We start from the raw sequence: 15925 nt of genomic DNA, 5'->3' as shown, positions 1-15925 counted from the left end.
AAACTGCTTCGTGGATAGTAATCTAAAATCTTACCTATATGAGATCCGGTTTTGTAAATGTCAAGGTTACGTAGGCGACAGTGTTATTGCAGGTGTGCGCGCTGCTGGAACATGTTCGTGCACCGGTGGTGTTGAGATCCGGTTTTTAAATGTTAAGGTTACGTAGGCGACAGTGGCTGTTGTAAGGGTTTTTCCCACCAGTTATAATTTATAGTTTTGTTTACTCCAAACTCTTAATTCCTTTACCGGCGAGAATAATAAACAGGATATATTTATTTTATCTTAAAGAAACATATTTATTATAGTATGGTAGAAACTTTTGGCAATAAATTTGAATCTTACGGCCGGCGATTAGAATTTAAATTGGAAATCGTTGTTACACAGTTTTTTTTTTTAGTGGTTTGCACATCCAACTCTAGAAAGGTTGCTCCGGTTGGTTTTTTTTACTTTTATTCTTAGAGAGGGGGTTCTCCGGTGTGTATAAATAGGCCGGGTTTAGATGGAAGACATTGCACAACACCTGACCACCATACCGGACCATAATGTAAGTAGAAATAATTTTCTTGTTTTTTTTGGTTTAATTGTTCAGACATGTATAAAGTTCAATAGTATTTTTTTGTGGCTAGGGATCTTTGTCAAGCACTCAATTCTGCGAGCACTAAAGGTGCAGTCTACATAAAACCGGCAGATTTAATAACAGGAAGAAAGTATAGGATCAAAGAGATAGGAGTGCTGGACACCAGGTACGGGAAGTCATTGAGAGTGACTATAGCATACGACCAAGGGATCGCACATCTCTTCCTGCCCAAGAGGATTCTTCAGGCAATCGATGAACAGCTAATTAACAGTTATAAAGGTAATCTTAACCTCATTTATCTGGGCGAAAAAGGAGGGTCCCAATTATACAAATTTGTAACTGTGGCTGATAAAGAAACGCAGTCGGGTTTGGAAGAAGAGGAAGAGGAAGAAGAAGAAGAAGAAGAATAATTAAAACGTTATAAGACATGTCTATTGTGGGGTGCGTCAAGACACAGAATGGATGTCAAATATAGACGCGTTTAGGTGTAACCCCCGTCAAGACATGTTTTATAATATACGCGTTTTCTAGGTGAAGGGTTATTTTATTCTTGTAAAAATATATATTTTATTCTAGACGCGTTTTTTAGGTGAAGGGTTTTTTTTTTCATTCTTTCTTTACTCTTGTAAAACAATTATGAATTCAGAGAACTTATTAGAAGTAGATAATTATGTATGTGTTAGGTATAGTGTGTACATAACTAAAAAAGACGGAAACATATGTGAAGATTGTGCAGAATCGTATGATGTTCGTGACCTTTTAGACCTCAAAAGTACTCACATTTTACGTAAACGTTTGAAAAAAAGGGAAAATATAAAATGCTCCTTATGTAAATCCTTGTTGGCGACAATTCAGCCTGCCCTGTCATGTGGTTTTTGTGAAAAGCAATTAGACAAAATGATTCTTGACCGTGCCGATAAAGAAAGGTGGACTCTTGTTTTTAAACAATAAAATGAAGTAAAAAAAAGTTTTGACCGTCAGTCCGTGGTAAAACATGGAACTTGCAGCAGCAGCAGCTCAATGTGAAGTATGTAAAAAGTCTTTTAGTAGTGGGAAAAATTTAACACGGCATAGACTAACTTGTTAAAAATCCTATACTTGTAAATATTGTAGGAAAAAATTTCTCAGCTATGCAAATGGTATAAGACATGAAACAACTTGTCTTGAGGAACCAAAGAAGAAAAAGTTCCACCTATGGGAACCGAAAAAAGATGAATTATATTCTGATCAACGGGAAGAGATTGAGTATGAAACGGCGTTTAAACATAGATTGAAATCTTGGTTCTTTAGCTGCGTTACGTGTCAAGATCTGCATGAATTTCTCTCAAACATTAGAGGTAAAATTATAGACAAAATTAAAAAACTACTTGAAAGTTATACAGCAATTAAAGTTAACATAATGGTGGAGTGTGTATTCGTAAATACTCTCGATGAGGAAACTGACAGATCGTTTAAGACGAAAAACAAGCCAGTGTTTCAAGCAACAGATGTAGCAGAGTTTATAGATGAGGAATTTGCCTCAATCATTGTGGAAAAGGAGGAAGCTCAAATGAAGAAAAGCGGATGGTCATTGAAAAAGGTTAATGGCCTGCGGCTACGAATTAACAAGTATTCGCCGCTCTCCTTCAAGGGCAGTTCCTACATAGCATTACCGGAAGTGATTGAGAGGAAAAAGGCTTGCATCAATGTTAAAAATAATGACTTTGAGTGTTTTAGATATGCCATACTGGCAAAACTTGTGGACAAGAATGCTGCACGCATGAGTAAATACAAAAATCTAGTGCATGGCTATAATTTTGAATGTATAACATTTCCAACTCCGCTCTCTAGCATACCGATATTTGAAAAAATGAATAATATCTCCATAAATGTATTCGGTCTTGAAGAGAATAATAGTTTATTCCCTTTAAAGGTTGTGAAAGAGGAACTGGCTGATCATAGGGATTTACTTTTGCTTAGCGACGATGAAGGTAGAACTCATTATGTGTATGTGAAGAATTTTGACGAATTGATACGTTTGCAGAAAACTAGACGGAAATGTGGGATAAAAGTGTGTAAACGGTGTTTCACACATTATCAGACTCTAAATGGGGAGTCGGCTGAGGAAAAACTAAATGAACATTCCAGATTCTGCACTGAACACCAGGTTGCAAGAATCGAGATGCCTGTGAAAAAGCCCTACCTTCAATTTGAACATGTGGAGCGAGTGCTGCGGGTGCCGTACGTCATTTATGCACATTTTGAGGCAATATTACAACCTGTGATTGGGTGTGATCCTAATCCTCAAGATACGTATACAAACATTTATAGTAAACATATTCCTATGAGTTTTTGTATTTATGTGAAGGAATCTGCGCAAGTGTGTGACGTACCCTCATCATTACCCAAAAAACCATACATCTATAGAGGTGGAAATGCAGCAGCACATTTTGTTGAATGTTTAAAGAGAATAGCTGAAGAGATATTAAGATTGTATTCACTTCCAAATACTGCCATGGATATAAGTGAAGAAGAGGAATTGTCTTTTCAAAGCGCACGCACCTGTCACCTATGCAATCAGCAAATAGAGGAAGGGCAAACAAAGGTGAGGGATCATTGTCATATAACTTGTAAATATAGAGGTGCTGCGCATGATTATTGCAATTTAAGGATTCAAAATCCTACTTTTATACCCGTCCTGCTGCATAATTTAAGCGGTTATGATAGTCACTTTATTGTTAAAGAGTTGGGCTTTGACGAGGAGACTATTGACTTGATACCAAGTAGTAGTGAAAAGTATATTTCCTTCTCTAAAAGTATCAACGGTGGTAGAATAAAACTGCGATTTTTGGACACTTTCCGCTTTATGCCATCCAGTCTAGATTCTCTAGTGAGAAATCTCTCAGAGTTGGAAGAAGTGAATAGATTTTTCCCCTCAAAACATGCAGATTTACTGACTAGAAAAGGTATATTTCCCTATGAATACATAACCGATTGGAACAAACTTGAAGAGACCTCACTTCCGCCTAAAGAAAGTTTCTATAGCAGGCTTAATCAAAGTGGCATTAGCCAAGAGGATTATGAACATGCAGTTAATGTGTGGAATACATTCCAGTTTAAAACACTAGGACAATATGCAGATCATTACCTTCTCCTAGACACTCTTCAATTATGTTCTGTGTTTGAAAATTTTCGCACAATTACGTTGAAAAATCACAAACTGGATCCATGTCATTACTATACAGCTCCTGGATTAACATTTGATGCAATGCTAAAATTTACAAACGTTCGTCTACAACTGTTGACCGACTACGATATGATACTGCTACTTGAGAGAGGGATCAGAGGAGGTATCTGTCAGGTATCACATAGGTACGCTCGCGCCAACAAGCATTACATGACTGATTATGATGCGAACAAGGAGAGTACATTTATATCTTACCAAGACTGTACGAATTTGTATGGAAAAGCTATGACAATGTCTGTACCTTACGGAGGATTTCAATGGGTGCCCCCAGAGACTTTCTCCTTAGAGTCTACAAAAGATGATGATGATGTTGGATATATCCTGGACGTTGATCTGGAATATCCAAGCCAACTACACAAGTTACACAACGATCTGCCCTTTCTACCAGAAACTATTACAATTAATAAACATAAGAAGCTAGTTCCACATTTAGGTACGCGTAGTAATTATGTTGTTCATTACGTTACTCTACGACAAGCGTTAGAGCATGGTTTGAAATTGGTGAAAATTAATCGTGTACTAAAGTTTAATCAATCTAAATGGTTAAGTCCGTATGTGGAATTTAATGCCGAGCTTAGAAAGGTGGCTAGAAATGATTTTGAAAAAGACTTTTTCAAATTGATGAATAATGCAATTTTTGGTAAAACAATGGAGAACATACGTAAACGGGTGAACATTCAATTGGTGTCTAGTGCGAGGAAAATTGAACGTTTAGTAGCTAGACCGGATTTCATTGATCGTACAATAATTGGTGAGAACTTGGCCGCAATTCACATGGCTAAAAAGTCTATTGTATTCAACAAACCAATTTATGTGGGAATGAGCATTTTAGACCTATCAAAAACTGTAATGTATAATTATCACTATAACATAATGTTACCTAAATACGGTGTAGAGAAATTAAAACTCTGCTATGTCGATACCGACTCTTTTACATACTTTTTAAAAACCCAGGATTTTTATAAAGATATGTCAAGTTTATTAGATTATATGGACACATCTGATTATCCCGCCAACCATCCCTGTTATTCCATCAAAAATAGAAAAGTTATGGGGACATTTAAAGATGAAGTGGCGGGTAAGATAATTAGAGGTTTTGTAGGGCTTAGAGCCAAAATGTATTCCATTGATGTAGAGGGGGGAAAAAATATTAAAAAAGTGAAAGGAATTAAAAGTAGTTCTGTGCAAAAGACCATATGTTTCCAAGATTATGTAGACTGTTTGTTCTCTAAAAATGAACATAAAACTTTGATGAGTGTAATACAGTCAAAGAAACATGTAGTGCATACTAGTGAAATAAACAAGGTATCTTTATCACCATTTGATGATAAACGAGAGATCCTTGCAGACAATGTTCAAACATTAGCCATAGGTTATAAGGCATCTATGTAATAATCACCATAATTATTGGTAAAAAAAAAAAAATATTCTATAAGGCATCTATGTAATCACCATAATTATTTGTAAAATAAAATATTAAAAAAAAAATGTGTGTTTTTCTTTCTCCTCCAAAAAAAAGACAAGTTTTCAAATAATCATTTTTTATTTTTTTTTAAAAAAAACATATTTACATATTAAAAAAAATATTTACATAAAAAAAAAAAATATTATAAACAGGTCTTCTTCCACTCGCAGTCTTGCGAATGGCTGCAGCAGAGGCACATCCTCCTTCTCCCCCTCTTGATGTTGACTTCACAGCCACAAAAGAAGCATGTAACTGTTTTCCTATAGTGATAATATCCGTGGATGGCGAGTAGATTTCCATCCAGTTCACCATCATAATTGCTGAAGGTTTTAATTCTTGCATCCATTTGCTCCAAGTTCACCTTGTCCAGATTCGCATATATCCAAAAAGCCAACTGTTTTGCATGTTTTAGCGAGCAATACTGCGTTCTATAGGAATGAGTATCCTCGCATATATCAAACAATGTAGCTCCTGGCAGTTTCTGTAAGGACGGACATCCAAATTCGCCCAAGTCTAGAACATCTCTTCCCAGGATATTCCCCAAGTGTTTACACTTGTCGTAGCCTTTTGCGAATATTGCTCTAAAATCTTGGCTAACTTGTTGGAGTAATGTAGTAAATTCTTCATATCTCACGTCCCCTTTTGTCCATTCTATGGCATGGAGATTGCTCTCCAGCCATTTGTTGGGGTAGCTTCTGCCCTCTTCCAACTTCTCCTCTGGCGGTTTGAGTAGCCAATGCGCAATAACTGTATAATTAAGGAGATCGATAAGGGTGACCTCCTTAACTATAAACTTTTTCTTGAAAAGAAAAGCTTGGAAATCTATCACAACACCGTTCATTGCTGTAACTGATGAACTGACTGACTGACTCTCTCTGGAAAACAGCTGCATTATATATCCAGCAATACCCCACAAAAAAAAACTGGTTTTAGATACGTCTGACTAGTCCTTGTAGAGGGGAGTATTCCACCAATGTGTCGTGCAAAATTAATGCGTATGCTGTGGTGTTGGCCTTGAAGGCTTCAGCGAATAGCTTCAGATTGACGTGAACAATCAATCACAATAATGGGTGCAAGATCCTTAAACATATGTTTGCACAATAGAGGATTGTTTTCTCTTCCATAGTAACTATTTTGGAAATCCTGGTACATGTAATATATGGAACTGTAGTAGTTTTTGTTATAGTTTACATTTAGGTCGTGATAGGGATATGCTTGTGAATTTAAAAATAGTTTCACATTTGTAATGTTGCTCTGATCAAAGATTGTAGGATCTGCAGTGAAATTATGTTTCCTCTTTGTTTGAAATCCTACAATAACATAGCGTGGTTTTTCCAAATTTGTGCTAGTTTTCAAAGCCCATGTATGTTTAGTAGATGCAGGTAGGGTTGGATATTCAATAAGGTCCCAAGATCTATCCCATTGGATAGACTTGATCTCTATATTAGCCTTTGTAGTCGCATGAGCCGTAAGCATTGAGTCATTATCACTTTTACATCTATGCAGAATAAGTTCATGTCTACCCTGTAGAATTATTCTATTGTAATCTTCAAAGAAGCCCATGACGGTATCCAGTGGAATGCAACAATCGAAATTTCCCTCTTCGTCAGTTAGATTTACATCTATACTTGGAGGTTTCCATCCTGCAATCTCCAATGTTTCCACCTTGTCTCTGGTAAACGATACATAACCTTTAAGAGTGGTGGTAATTCCAGGGTTACGGACATGGTCAATCAAAACTCCATTCAACTGATATTTGATTTCATCAAAGAGAAACAAGAAGGCATTTCTCACTAATTTAACATCTTGATCAGCTTCTTTTTTCACCTGCCCTTGAATGTAGAGAAAACTCTTTGAAGGAACGGTGAATATGTCCTGTTGTTGAATGGAGATGATGATCTCGTCAGAATTGTTCATTGAACTATTAATGGGCATATGATTATGCCATTGGTAGTCGGTGATGCGATCGTCGAAAACCACTTCATCATTCACGTTTAATATCTCTTCCATTGCGTCGCTGCCGCTGCCGCTTTACCACCAATCCTATTCTCTGTAGAAATTTGATATTTGCAGGTGTTAACCTCGTCCTGCGGGTAGCAGTACTGTATGGTTTACTCCTAACGCTACCGCTTTTTATACTTTTTCTCCTTTGATAATCAAAGCCCATTCTGTTTTAAATGTAAACGTATGGTAATCACTTCTTTACGAAAATCCACTATATTGTTATCTTGATCCGTGAGAGTTAGCGTAATATTGTCAATTCTCTCTCCAGTGACTGGGAAATAAATGACCGGACTGGGCTCTTGTACTAGCTTATAACCTGGAGGAACTGTAGGAGAAAATTCATATATTGTATGTCCAGGTTCTCCATTTCTATAGGAACCTATGGCCAAATTACAATTAACTGCCACCGTATTTACATTATGTATTCTCACTAGTTCATCAGACTGATGAACCACCATCTTCTCCAACACTCTATGTTTGGTGAATCCGAGTAGCGGACCAATGGAATGTTCCTTGTTGAAATGGATCGGTTGCGAGCACATTAGTTCAACCTTTAACGTGTTCACATTACCTCTGATTTTGATAAAATCTGGAGATTTAATGTTTCTCTTTAGGTAGTCTGCAATAGCGTCAATCTCGTACGCACCAGTAGGAATTTCAATCACTCTACCACCATCATCCCCATAATGAAATTTATTGTTTACATCTTGAATTATATTCGGTATAGAGTTGTAGGATTGTAGGCTGAGGAGACCGATGCTGTAACCTTCTGATGATAGATCAATGGGAGGAAATATGTCATTACTAAGCACACTGGATGTACCAGTCAGCGTGAAGGTAAACGACATGACTAACCTCTCTACACCAGATTAGGCATTATTATAGAGAAAGTTTAAACATAAATGTCCACAATAAGGCGTATTCCACTCCTGATACCTCTGACGATTGTAGGTAATTTTACAGTTTTTGAAATAGCGTAAAAGCTCTAATGGAGGTCTAAGATTTCCAAATGGATCAAAATAGGTGATTTCATTACCTTTTTTACTATACGCAACCCAATGAGTACCGCTGTTTCTAATTGAATCTAAATTCACAATGGCGCATTCATCCGCCTTAATATCCTTTGGTAGGGTGTCGCGCATATATACACCTCTAAAATGAGGAATGTCTTTGGCAAATTTTAACAAATCTATATTTGTGAGTGCTCTGTCAGGAGGAGGAGGAAGTAGTCATTCTGCTTTCTTAACTAAACCATAACCAGTTTTATAGGGTTTGAGAAAGAATCCACTGCCAACATGCTGCTCTTCCATTTTTCTATTATGTCTTCTCATTTCCTCCAAACGATCTCTCGCCTCTTGTGTATTCTTGACTGCTTTAGCTATTGCCGTAGCGCCTCCAGCTAAACTTCCTAGCGCTGAAAGTCCTGCAAATAAAGGCACTAAAAATGGTAGAATACCACCGGTTCTAGGCACTGGTAACACTCTTGGAATTTTCCTTATTTTAGTTTTATTTTTAATGTAACGTTTAGCCTTTCTCAGCGCTTTCTTTGAACCATCACTAATGGACAATAGCGGTGAGGTTATACGAGCTGCATTTATCACATCTTTAACGGAAACACCTTTACGACGTTTCCCACCACCACCACCACCCAATTTCACTTTAGCTTTCATAACGTTTGTAACAGCCCAGGCTGCTGCTTTCGAGCCCAAAGATGCGTCACTAGCACTTGTTCTTTGCCAAGCCTTTTCCGCAAGTATACGATCAGCCGTATGTCTTACCTCTAGATCCTTATTTTCAGAATACGCAATATCGTGTTCTTTGCAAGCTTCGTCTAAAGGATTGATTCCTCTATCACCTCGTGATAATCTCTTTTTAAGTTTAGTTCCGGGACCGCAATAATTATAGCCGGGAATGTGTGCTTCAAATGGTAGTTTGTCAATCACTGAGTTTATAAGTCCTCTCCCGACGGTTTTCTTTCTCATTATGATTAGAGTGTTTGCTACGTGAGCGTTTATATATATATGTAGAGCTAGTCATGCGTCTAGAGAAACAAAGTGAACGATTACCAATTTATAATCTACTACCTGATGTTGAGAACTTGGCCAGTCGTCATGGTGTCCTCTTGCCGAATAGTATAAGAGCATTGATCTGTGGAACATCTGGTTCGGGTAAAACCAACCTAATCACCTGCTTAATTCTACATCCAAATGGATTGAAATTTGAAAATATTTACGTATGTAGCAGATCGTTACAACAGGAAAAGTATTTATACTTGGAAGAGGTTTGTAAACGGGTGCCGGAAGTGGGGTTTTCCACAGTAAACGATACTAACCAGGTGCCCACGCCTGAAGAGGCTAAAACAAACTCCATTATTATTTTCGATGACATTGCTATGGATCAGCAGGATGTTATTAGACAGTATTTCAGTATGAGTCGGAACAGATCCATTGATTGTTTCTACTTGACACAGAGTTATGCTCGAATACCAAAACATCTTATACGTGATAATGCCAATTTTATTATGCTATTCAAACAGGATGATTTAAATTTGAGACATGTCTATAGCGATCATATAAGTTCGCCGGATATTTCCTTTGAAAAATTCAAACAAATATGTCACGCCTGTTGGGATGAGCCTCACGGGTTTGTAGCCATTGATAAGACAAGAGATGTAAACAAGGGGAGATTTCGGAAAGGATTAGATACATTTATCTATATATAGAGTGATTGCAACAACCTCTTCATCAGTACCAGTCATGGACCCTAAACTTACTAAACAACTTATTCAAACTTCTCAAATATTGCGTAATAAATTTAAAAGTATGAAACGTGGTTTGCAGTTAACTCAGGAGAAGTTGGAAACCAGTTTTCGACCTATTACTGCGCCGCTTCAGGAATTAGTTAAAAAGAAGAGGAAGAAGGAGGCAATGGTTAAAGTGGAACCTGTTAAGAAAGAGGAGGAGGAGGAGGAAACGCCTCTAAAACATGATTCTCTATTGCTGCAAGAGTTGAAAGCAGAGGAAAGCATTCGTCCTCTACTTAAACCATACGTATATAAATCCATCACTTCTGCTCATACGGCGGCGGCGGCGACGGATTTAGATGATAGGTACGGTATTCGTATATTACCAACCGGTGGAATGGTCATTGGAAATGTAAATGTTACCTTAAATGGAAATGATCTTGTGATAAAAAATAAATTGTTTGAGGGGACACCAGGTTTATATCAGTTATTATTCCTTAAAAAACCCACATCATATACGGAAAACGATTTACAAGTTTATAAAAATATTCTAGAATTGAGTAATGCTCATAAACAACAGTTTAGTGAGGAAAAACAGATGAGTGGTAGTAAAGGATGGAAGTATAAAAATATAGTTAGACCTCTTTTCCATCCAGCAGAAGGAGGTGCTGAACATAGGTTGTTACCACAGGCTTCGACGCCGCCGCCGCCGCCATCCAAGCCATATCAATTTAGATCGGTGAAGAAAAAGACAGGTATGGGAATGTGGGAAGGTCAAAGTATCTACGAATATTGGGACGATCCAAACGAGTCGCAAGATTACAGATTCTGTTTGCTTCTAAACTGGCAGGTCATAGCGGACATGAAAATGAAATAGAATCTATTGTAGAGGAGTTGAGAGAAGCTAATATAATCTACTAAAACTATGGAATGGTCATTAGTTTTGCCTGCACAGGTCACATGTCTACAATAGATAAATTTGGCAGACCGTGGTCGCAGAGTCCATTACACGTTGATCGGAAGGAGGAGGAGGAAGAGTACGTTGACTTTAAACATAAACGACTCACTGGAATTGACGATCCGGTGGACATTTATGACGCAGTTAATAAGAGACACCTTCAAAACTATTATGTAAAACTGGCTGATTTAGAGGAATATATGAGAGTATATGTTACTAAATTAGTGGGTGATAGAGAAGATCTGGTCACAAAATCATACCTGTTGAATGTTTACGATCAATCTCGACTACAGTCGACAACCACCTTTGTAAATCGTATATTTGAAGTTATGAACAATAGAATAAGTCTATTGCCGCCGCATACACCTGTTACAGCCTTTCTGTTGAAAAAAGTTCTAGAAACGTGATGGCAAACATCAAAGAGGAAATAGTTGATGAACTTCACAAACCATCACGAGTGCATTATCCTAGACGACAAACTATTTTAAAAGGATTGGATGATCTATGGCAAATGGATCTCATCGAATTCCTGCCTTACGCGCGTGAAAATAAGGGTTTCAAGTATATATTGACAGTGATTGATTGTTTTTCCAAGTTTGCCTGGGTAGAGCCGGTAAAGTCTAAAGGAGGAAAGGATATTGTAAAAGCTTTGGAACATATTCTTAGCAGTAGTGGACGCACTCCAGAGAATATTCAAACAGATAATGGCAAGGAATTCTACAATGCTCATTTCAAGCAGCTTATGAAATCATATCAAATTAATCACTACAGTACATTTAGCAAAATTAAATGTGCCATTGTTGAACGATTTAATAGAACATTTAAAGGATTAATGTATCGTTTATTCAGCCTCCAAGGTAGTTACAAATATATTGGTCATTTATCTCGTCTAATAGACAAGTATAACAATACAGTTCACCGTACCATAGGAATGAAACCTTCAGAAGTGAATCAGAGTAACGCGCATAAGATATTGATGATGAAGAGGAGGAGGAGGCAAAGAGGTGAACCACGTTTTAAGGAAGGAGATTATGTTCGCATTTCCAAAAATAGAACCGTATTCTCCAGAGGTTTTACACCAAATTGGTCAGCTGAAATTTTTAAAGTTGTAGCTGTACGCAGGACAATACCTTATACTTATCTTTTAGAAGATATGTCCAAACAACCTATACAAGGAGCATTCTATTCGCAGGAATTACAGAAAACTAAATTCAAAGATGTATATCTTGTGGAGAGGATATTGCGCAGAAAACATGATAAGGTGTACGTGAAATGGTGGGGGTTCCCCAAACCATCTTGGATAAATGCAAAGGATTTAGTCAACTAATACTAGATTTTCCCCTTCATTTTCTCGTTACCTTTCGTACAGTTAACATCATCATGGAACACTTGGAGAGTATACTCTCACACCCCTTATACGGCCGATTCAGACAGGATTTAGACAGCATCAAAGTAAATCTTGGAGATTTCGATAGGGCTGCTTTACTTGTGAAGGTTGAGTCAGCCATCAAAGACCTGGAGGAAATAGCCAAGGAATGTAAACAAAGGAGTACAACTGATGGAGGTCACTACACGAATTGTGTCTGGGCAAATGAAGATTGTGAAGAGGGGCCTGATACATGCATTTGTAGTTACGCAGCTATGTTAGATCATGAAATTTCGCAAGCATTAAACACTTTGTATGGTTAAATAAATATATTTTTTTCTCTCTCTCTCTTAATTGTCTTCTATTTATATTGATCCTTGTGTGTTTCCTCATTCATTTGTAAACTATGCAGCATACGGTCAACATGATAAGGTACTTAATTCTTACGTTTTGTTTACCTTACGCATTATCCTACAACAACTCTACGATTAATTATCTACAAATATATGGTTATTTGAATCAAGATGATAGTACTTTAACAGCAGCTAGCAGCGCTTTAAAACTATTCCAGACTATACACTCTCTACCGGCAGATGGGCAGGAGAATGAAGAAACAATACGTTTTATGAATAGATCTAGATGCGGTGTTGAAGATAATTTCACCCCCTTCATGGTGGATAGTAGTAAATATAAATGGGGTGGACAAAATTTAACTTGGACAATTTATCCAGTTAAATATTTTTTAGTAGCAGAGAAAGCCTTTTCTCTCTGGTCAAAACATTCTGGACTAGGTTTTCACCATGATCAACATAAACCAAACATTACAATTTCCTTTGCCAGTAGGAAACATCTTTGCACTACAAATAGATGGAATTTCTGTTTTAAAGATTTTGATGGACTTGGCGGTGTCTTAGCACATGCTGAGTTTCCCAGTGAAGATCGTGAACAAGTGGAAATACATGTAGATGAAAATGAACATTGGAATGGTGCCCTGATGATACCTGCTGATGACGAGCTATCCTTATACTCAGTTTTAATTCATGAGATTGGACACGCTTTAGGCTTACAACATACATCGCATAAGAATTCCATAATGTATCCATACTATTATTTCCCAGATTTTATCAAACACATTGACGACATTGATCTTCAAACACCAGAAATTGATGCTATACAATTGTTGTATGGTGAGGAGAAGAAGAAGACTGTTGTTACAAAACCTACAACGACGACGACGACGACGACGACGACGACGCCTAAACCAATACCTCCTTTTCAACCGCCGCTACTAGCCGATATTTGTCAATTTAAAAATGTAATTGACAATTTTCTGGTAATAAATAAACGAATTTATTTCTTCTACAGACGATTAGTATGGAGTATACCTCTGCAGAAGAATTTAAGAAATATTAGAGACTTTACACGACCATTATCCATAATGAGATGGTTAGATTTTCTACCTAAAAATTTTGTCAAAGTTTCTGCCATTTACCAACGTCCTAACAATGATATAGTTTTAATCGCAAACCGTCAGGTTTACCTTTTAGATCATATGGTATTACGTTTAAAATCACGTCCTAGTTATCATTCTTTGCTAAGAGATGGTAATGTAAATGCGGTAATTAATGCGAATAAGGGAAAAACGTATGTTGTATATGATAGTTTTTTTGTAAATGAAATAAACGAATGTGATGATTTGAAGGGTGATTATGTGGGAGATATATCAAATGTTTTCCCCGGAATACCACGTAACGTTTCCACCGCTTTTAAGGGTATAGATGGTTGTTTATATTTTAAAGCAAACGATCTTTTCTATATATACAATGAATTTCTAGAATCCTCCGTTGGCACTCTAAACAATCCATTATCATTATTCGATATTGAATGTAATGAACGAGATAATATCATAAATGATATACACGGACTTGTCAAGAAATTATGGTATAAGCAGAGTACACAAGTTACCACTGCCACTACCACCACCACCACCACTTCTGTGGACGAAATTTATGACAGCCTAAACATTTAATATATATATATGTAGGGATTAAATAATTCCAGTTCAGTTTTGCCACAACATCCACACCATGAGCCACCTAAACTGTAAGAATTTTTTTTTACGAGTATTTTTTTTCGGTTTTATTATATTAATTGTACTTCTCTTTTACTATCTAGATGCCCAATTATTTATACACACATTGTCAGGACTGGTTCGTTGGCAGACCATATTAGGGAATGTTCAAAGATGAACCCAGAGATTAAACAATGTCAAGGATGTAAAGTATTTTGGGCACGATCGCAAATACTTTCATTTCATAAATCCAAATGTGTAAAGTATTTATTGTTGAAGAAAATTATAAAAAATAGATGTAAAAGATTAAGAATATAATTTTTTTTTCAATATCTTTTTTTTTTTATTTCCTTGTCCTTGACGGGGGGTTAGGTAAAAAAAAAAAAAAAAAAACACATGAATTTCTAATTCTCTTTATTCTCCTCCTCTGGATTATATTCTAGCGTACAAGGCTTATAGATTCTACTTAAATAATTAAACTGATCTTGTAAACAATTATACATTGCCAACAGTTGGAAATATTCATTTCTTAATAGAGATATTTTAGGAGGCTCTAAATTCAAAAATGTATCCATCCATGTAGGTTTGGCCGTAAATGTAATCACCTTAAGCACACCCTTCTTCTCCAAAGTCATTGTCGAATATTGCAATCTAATTTCCTCCTCTTCCACCTTTTTTTTCTTGAAAAAATCTTCACATATTCCACGCTTGTCGTAGAAAACACGCCAATCCTCCTGGCTAACATAAATCACCTCAGCCTTACAATGAATACAGCAATGTAGATTTGACTAATGAGTCCAATAATTTCAGTCTGGGTTTGTGACAATCTGCCCGAAGTTTACCAAGAGAGTTTAACATTTTAAACTGTAAGTTTTTGATAAGGAGATTTTTGCACCTTTTGGAAAGATTTTCCTTTTTGACTATTATTTGAGTGGGGCAAACTCTCCTCTTTATGAGGCATAGCGTCGAGACTTTTAAAATAAAGTCTGAACAAAATTTCGATTCGAATGACACTTCATTCATGAAAATCGGTTCACGTCTCGATAATTTGAAACGATTGCTATACTTCCTCTTAACAAGTGTACGAGCAGAATGTCGTTTCAATGTTACGTAGGGAAGCCATAGCCCTATGATCCTACCAAATTTTATCAAAATCGGGCCAATTTTGGAGGGGGTCTTACATAAAGGGGGCTAACTCCTCTCCCATTTGATATACAGCGTCGAGACCCCCAAAAGGCACATCTACATTAAATTCCGAATCGAATGAGACCTCATTCATGAAAATCGGTTCACGCGTTTAGGCGCTACGCAGTTTACAAATAAGGTAACAACAACAACAACAACAAGAACAACAACATTTTTGAAAATGCCGTTTTTGCTCATTTTCAGCAACTTCTTTTTCGAAATTTATTATATCTATGTTGTTGCAAAAAAATTACAGTTGTAAAGAAGGATTTGCCCTACATTTTAAAGAAAATTTGGGAATTTAATCTTCTATAGAAAAAGAGGAAAAAA

The 15925-nt window shown here is 36.7% G+C and overlaps 3 protein-coding genes across 3 annotated transcripts; 2 read left to right on the top strand and 1 right to left on the bottom strand.

The window, feature by feature from the left end:
• The first annotated feature begins 1213 nt into the window (after nucleotides 1-1213).
• On the top strand, nucleotides 1214-5195 carry LOC141459884 (uncharacterized). The gene is made up of 2 exons (XM_074139443.1): nucleotides 1214-1260; nucleotides 1691-5195. Exons 1-2 carry the CDS (start codon nucleotides 1214-1216, stop codon nucleotides 5193-5195), a joined length of 3552 nt encoding a protein of 1183 aa, XP_073995544.1.
• Nucleotides 5196-6291: 1096 nt separating this feature from the next.
• On the bottom strand, nucleotides 6292-7287 carry LOC141459883 (uncharacterized). Its single transcript, XM_074139442.1, has one exon. The coding sequence runs from the start codon at nucleotides 7276-7278 to the stop codon at nucleotides 6292-6294; it is 987 nt and encodes a 328-aa protein (XP_073995543.1). The 5' UTR covers nucleotides 7279-7287.
• A 5458-nt stretch (nucleotides 7288-12745) lies between these two features.
• On the top strand, nucleotides 12746-14368 carry LOC141459882 (matrix metalloproteinase-19-like). Its single transcript, XM_074139440.1, has 2 exons — nucleotides 12746-13654; nucleotides 14042-14368. Exons 1-2 carry the CDS (start codon nucleotides 12746-12748, stop codon nucleotides 14366-14368), a joined length of 1236 nt encoding a protein of 411 aa, XP_073995541.1.
• The last annotated feature ends 1557 nt before the right edge of the window (nucleotides 14369-15925 follow it).

Source organism: Rhodnius prolixus, unplaced genomic scaffold (assembly GCF_049639745.1).
Source record: "Rhodnius prolixus isolate KJV_2025 unplaced genomic scaffold, Rpr scaffold_29, whole genome shotgun sequence".
Classification (NCBI taxonomy): Eukaryota; Metazoa; Arthropoda; class Insecta; order Hemiptera; family Reduviidae; genus Rhodnius; species Rhodnius prolixus.
This window is presented reverse-complemented; position numbering and strand designations above follow the sequence as displayed.

Bases quoted from the DNA above. Each gene is read 5' to 3' on its own strand.
- LOC141459884 (XM_074139443.1), top strand. From the start codon at position 1,214: ATGAATTCAGAGAACTTATTAGAAGTAGATAATTATGTATGTGTTAG. The intron at 1,261-1,690 runs GTATAGTGTGTA...TAAATATTGTAG, and splicing joins GATAATTATGTATGTGTTAG to GAAAAAATTTCTCAGCTATG.
- LOC141459883 (XM_074139442.1), bottom strand. From the start codon at position 7,278: ATGGAAGAGATATTAAACGTGAATGATGAAGTGGTTTTCGACGATCGC.
- LOC141459882 (XM_074139440.1), top strand. From the start codon at position 12,746: ATGCAGCATACGGTCAACATGATAAGGTACTTAATTCTTACGTTTTGT. The intron at 13,655-14,041 runs GTAATTGACAAT...GATGATTTGAAG, and splicing joins ATATTTGTCAATTTAAAAAT to GGTGATTATGTGGGAGATAT.